Raw genomic sequence first — 5000 nt, forward strand, 5'->3', positions numbered from 1 at the left:
AGCAAAGCTAGTCAGTTAGCAAACCAGCTGGTTAGCGTGCTGATGCCTTGTAACCCCGCCTCTGCCCCCCCATGCCCTGTAACCCCGCCTCTGCCCCCCCCCCCCCATGCCCTGCCCCACAGTGTAGGTGATGTGCGGTATCGAGTGTTTTAGTTTTTATTTATTATTCAGAACAGCGCTCATGTCCTCGCTCGCTAACTCATTTACATTAGCGTTCAACTGATCAGTAATTTATCAAAATGGTAAAAAATATTTAATTTGATTTAATAATAATATTATTAATACAATTAAAAAAATATTGTGAAATAAGTCCAAATATATTTATCGATTGTGTAAACATGCTAACGGTGGCTAACGTCAGTGGTCACAGACACTTCCTGTTTACATCCAGAACAAATGCGTGTCATTTATTTCTTACATTTAATTTTGTATTTTTATTTATTTTTTTATCCACCAAAAACTTTGCAGAGGATAAGCGCTCTGCCGCGGTGCCGTCTCAAAGGCAGAGTGATTGGTTACCAACATGTAGGCGGGGCTTTTCAATTTCCTTCCCTCAGAAATAATCACCGTCTAGCCGAAAAAAGTAGCCATTCAGAAATCCTCCATGCTAACATGCTACAGAGGATTTTTAATAAACCATAGAACACTAGCAAACATGCAACTTATCCAAGAAGTTTCTACCTGCCTCGCTAGCATGCTAGTTCTAGCAATTACAACAGATAATTAATATACCGCATGAAGCTTCACAAACATTTTTTAAACTTCATATTCATGCTAATACTAACACTTAGCCAGTTAGCTAACATTCGGAGCAAACACAAGTGCTATAAAAAGCATTTCTTGCTAACTCTGACTCGCCACAGAGCTAGCTTATATTCCAACACCACTGAGTGAAACACTGGACCAGTCTGATAGCTTGCAGTGAGCTCATGCTAGCAATCAGCATGCGAGCTAGGAATTAGCAATTAAGCCCCGCCCACTGGCAGTTTCAACCAGTAACATTCTTCCTTCCCTGAGAACTAATTAGCATGTGGAGCAGCAGTCAAACAGAGCGCCACCTTGTGGTGTGAAAGCAGTGAAGCTGCTGATTCGAGTTTAAACTAAAAACATTATAATTCAATTAAAGTTTTTTACCTTTTCAAATAAAGCGCTGCAGGATCTAAGGCTGACGGGCGGCCCGGAGGACAGGAGGCGGTTCTGAATGATTAAAAAAGGGGGGGTGTTTAACTCACACACCATTCAATACAACCGGAAATCAACAAGAAAGAGACAGAGAGAGGGAGAAAGGGGGAGGGAAGGAAGGAGAAAAGAGAAGAAGGAGTGTGAGGATGAGATGATAGAGGGAAAAAAGGAGAAAAAGGAAAAAGGAGAAAGAAAGAAATGAGGAAGAGAAGGAGGAAAGGAAAGAAGAACAAAGAAGGAAAAGAAAGAGAAAAAGGACAGAAAAAAAGAAAAGAGGAAAAAGAAAAAGGAGTTTTTTTGTTTTGTAGTGTAAATAAAATCGCAGGTGATTTTCTCCGAGAGTGTGGACATGAATATTCAGTATAAATGTGTTCCTGATCACGTGAAAACACTCCATCGTGATTGGACAGTGTGTTCCTGTTAACTCTATTTAGTTGAAACGGGTCACATGATATTTTCCTCTATCAGCAGAATGGAACGAGATTACACCACTATCACACACACACACACACACACACACACACACACACACACACACACACACACACACACACTCACACACACACACACACACACACACACACACACACACACACAGTATTACAGTTGACCGCTGTGACGGTATTACACATCTCTCTCTACACAATGTCTGTGTGTGTTTGTAAGACAAGATGAGAAAAAGAGAGAGAGAATCAGTCTATTATTATAAAGTAAGTCTGAGTCTATTTTTCCCTGAGGGTGTGCAAACTTTTGCACAATTGCAGATATGATCATCACATGATAAAAAGCTCTAAAAATATCCAAACTTGATCAAACCAAATCTGAAGTGAAAACATTTTGCACAAGTTTGTCTGTGTGTGTGTGTGTGTGTGTGTGTGTGTGTGTGTGTGTGTGTGTGTGTGTGTGTGTGAGTGTGTGTGTGTGTGTGTGTGTGTGTGTGTGTGTGTGTGTGAGTGTGTGTGTGAGTGGGTGTGTGTGTGTGAGTTAGTGTGTGTGTGTGTGTGTGTGTGTGTGGGTGGGTGTGTGTGAGTGGGTGTGTGTGTGTGAGTTAGTGTGTGTGTGTGTGTGTGTGTGTGTGTGGGTGTGTGTGTGTGTGTGTGTGTGTGTGTGTGAGTGAGTGGGTGTGTGAGTGAGTCGGTGTGTGTGTGTGTGTGTGTGTGTGTGTGTGTGTGTGTGTGTGTGTGTGAGTGAGTGGGTGTGTGTGTGTGTGTGTGTGTGTGTGTGTAGAGAACAGGACAGGGTTGTGTTTTAGGGAGTGAGTCTGTGACTCATGAATCGTTTGATTCATGCAGCTGAATCAGCAGTTTAAAATCAAACAGGGGTTGAAAAATAACAGAAGCACAGAAGCGTTTCTTCTTACCAGAGTGTTAGCGGCGATGTAACCATGAGCCGATTTATCTGTAGCACACAAACGGGATGAAACGAGAAAGTTAACATTAATCATTCATCTGTAACAGCATGCAGAGTTCTGATTGGCTACATGACATATGAGATTTACAGGAAGTGCAGGAAACATGTTCTATAAGAATTTCTACATCTGGAACATTTCATATTATTAAAGGACTTTGGAAAGACTGGGTTCCTGGGAAGCTAGTGCCTAAGGAGGACAGGGACTTCTGAAAAATAGGACCTTGAGAAGACAGAGTTTTTTGGAAGATAGGAACATTGGGAAGATAGGAATCTTAGAAAAGGGGTCTTCCTGGGAAGATAGGACCTGGGGAAGATCGGGTTGGTTCATAGAAGGATTTTGGTTTTGGGAAGAAAGTACTTTGGGCAGATTGGGATTTTAAAAAGACAGCATTCTCTGGAGGGTGGGAACATGGGGAAATATGACTTTAGGAAATAGGACAAGGGAAGATCACCTTGGAAATGTAGAAGTCTGAGAACACAGGATCCCTGGAACAATCTATTACTGAGTTTTAAATTCAGAACACTGGCAGTTTACACTAGTGATATAAAACCCTGAACACTTCAGAACATAGGACCCTGCAAAGCGAACCATCTGAACTCTACTGCTATAGCACTGTGTGTGTGTGTGTGTGTGTGTGTGTGTGTGTGTGTGTGTGTGTGTGTGTGTGTGTGTGTGTGTGTGTGTGTGTGTCACCTCCTGACGTGAAGCTCATGTACTTCTGGTTGTTGACGGTCTCTTTGGAGTCGTAGAACTTGAGCACGTCGATGACGGCCTGAGGGTTCTTCTTCTGCTCCAGCTTGGTAATGTTGGAGGTCTGCAGTAACCGAGCCCATTGCTCTGGGATGCCCTATGTGTGTGTGTGTGTGTGTGTGTGTGTGTGTGTGTGTGTGTGTGTGTGTGTGTGTGTGTAAAAGTAAACATTAGCAGTGTGGCTCCAGAGCAGAACTAAAAACACAAACTTCCCACACAAAACACGTCTCAGCCGATCAACTTCATTCTGACTTTAAAATACAAATGAATAATTTTGATTACCAAAATAACATCAAAACACACACACTCACTAACACACACACACACACACACACACACACACACACACACACACAGAGCTGAACTTACGGTGAACTCTCCTGTTACTGCATCAAATCCTACGTGGATGGTGTGTTCAAAATCAGATGGGAGAGAAATTTCAGGACGCTCCTTTTCCTTTTTTTTATTTGCTACACACACACACACACACACACACACACACACACACACACACACACACACACACACACATATTGTAAGAATATGACATCTTTATAATCATAATGTAGAATATTGCATATATATATATATGTGTGTGTGTGTGTGTGTGTGTGTGTGTGTGTGTGTGTGTGTGTGTCTTACTTTTGTCCCCTCCAGGAAAGATGGATCTAAGGCGTGCTTTCTTGTTTTTCTCCTCCGGAGCCATGGGCAGCGGTTTAGACGAGTGCAGAACGGATGAAGAGTCACGAGAGCTGCTGCTCATTCTCATGGGGGGAGCAGGGGGCTTCTCCTCAACATCTACACTATCACACATCTTCAGCTGCTCATCTACACACACACACACACACACACACACACACACACACACACACACACACACACACACACACACAATAATGAGAATTTAATTAAATTTTTTGGAACAGAAACAGAATTGATCTGAAATTAAAATCAGAAAATGAAGTTCAGTTTAAAGCTAAAATTCTAATTGTAATAAATTCTGAATCATCAAAATAACAATAAAAATAAGAATAATAATCAGACTCAATATTAAATTGTCTTTAAATTAGAATTAAGAATCAGAATCCCAGTTTATCTGAACCCAGGTGACAGTGTGAGTATGTCTAGTGTGAAATCTGATCTTCACTCAGAGCCACAATTAACGGTTCATTAAATCAGAGTGAGAATCAGAGGAACTCAGGAACATCAGCATTCCTTCAAATCAGTACAGGAACACGGAGCCAATAAACGTGAATCAGATGAGATCCGATTTCCTTCTAAACTTCCTGCTCTAAGATTCTGAATCAAATTAAGAGTTAAGAGTTAAGAGAAATGACCATCACAATAAAAAAAGGCAAAAAGCGCAGCGCTGATGTACACATCCGATCTGTTCAGAAATCGAATCTGCTATAACCATTGTGAATCAGACCGAACCAGAAAATCAGACCAAATCAAACCTAATCACACCAAACGTCATTGAATTATTTAATATCACACTGACTCTGACCAGAAATTAGGTCTTATTCATTATTTATATAACACTGTTAACGTTTGGACACATTTCCATTTCCTGTATGTGTTTTTCTCATTTCAATTCAATGTTACTTGTTCACAGCTTTTGAGCTTTATGCAAATCAGTCACATTGCTGTCAGCCAA

General features: G+C 41.1%; 1 protein-coding gene across 7 annotated transcripts in view; it reads right to left on the bottom strand.

Moving 5' to 3' along the window:
• The window catches only part of LOC310720590 (serine/threonine-protein kinase PAK 3), a 21285-nt gene that overhangs the window by 7707 nt on the left and 8578 nt on the right, over positions 1 to 5000 (bottom strand). For 5 of the 7 annotated variants that reach the window (XM_083531319.1, XM_083531320.1, XM_083531318.1 and 2 more), the window contains 5 exons: positions 3986 to 4171; positions 3713 to 3813; positions 3287 to 3440; positions 2543 to 2580; positions 1135 to 1197 (listed from right to left, as the gene is read on the bottom strand). In XM_083531319.1, the coding sequence (XP_083387445.1) occupies positions 1135 to 1197; positions 2543 to 2580; positions 3287 to 3440; positions 3713 to 3813; positions 3986 to 4157 (528 nt within the window). In that variant the 5' untranslated portion in view covers positions 4158 to 4171. The remainder of the gene's footprint in view (positions 1 to 1134; positions 1198 to 2542; positions 2581 to 3286; positions 3441 to 3712; positions 3814 to 3985; positions 4172 to 5000) is intronic. The other 2 variants (XM_083531324.1, XM_083531323.1) reach the window with 1 other exon arrangement.

The sequence above is a fragment of the Silurus aristotelis genome (genome assembly GCF_946808225.1).
Source record: "Silurus aristotelis genome assembly, chromosome: 26".
NCBI lineage: Eukaryota > Metazoa > Chordata > Actinopteri > Siluriformes > Siluridae > Silurus > Silurus aristotelis.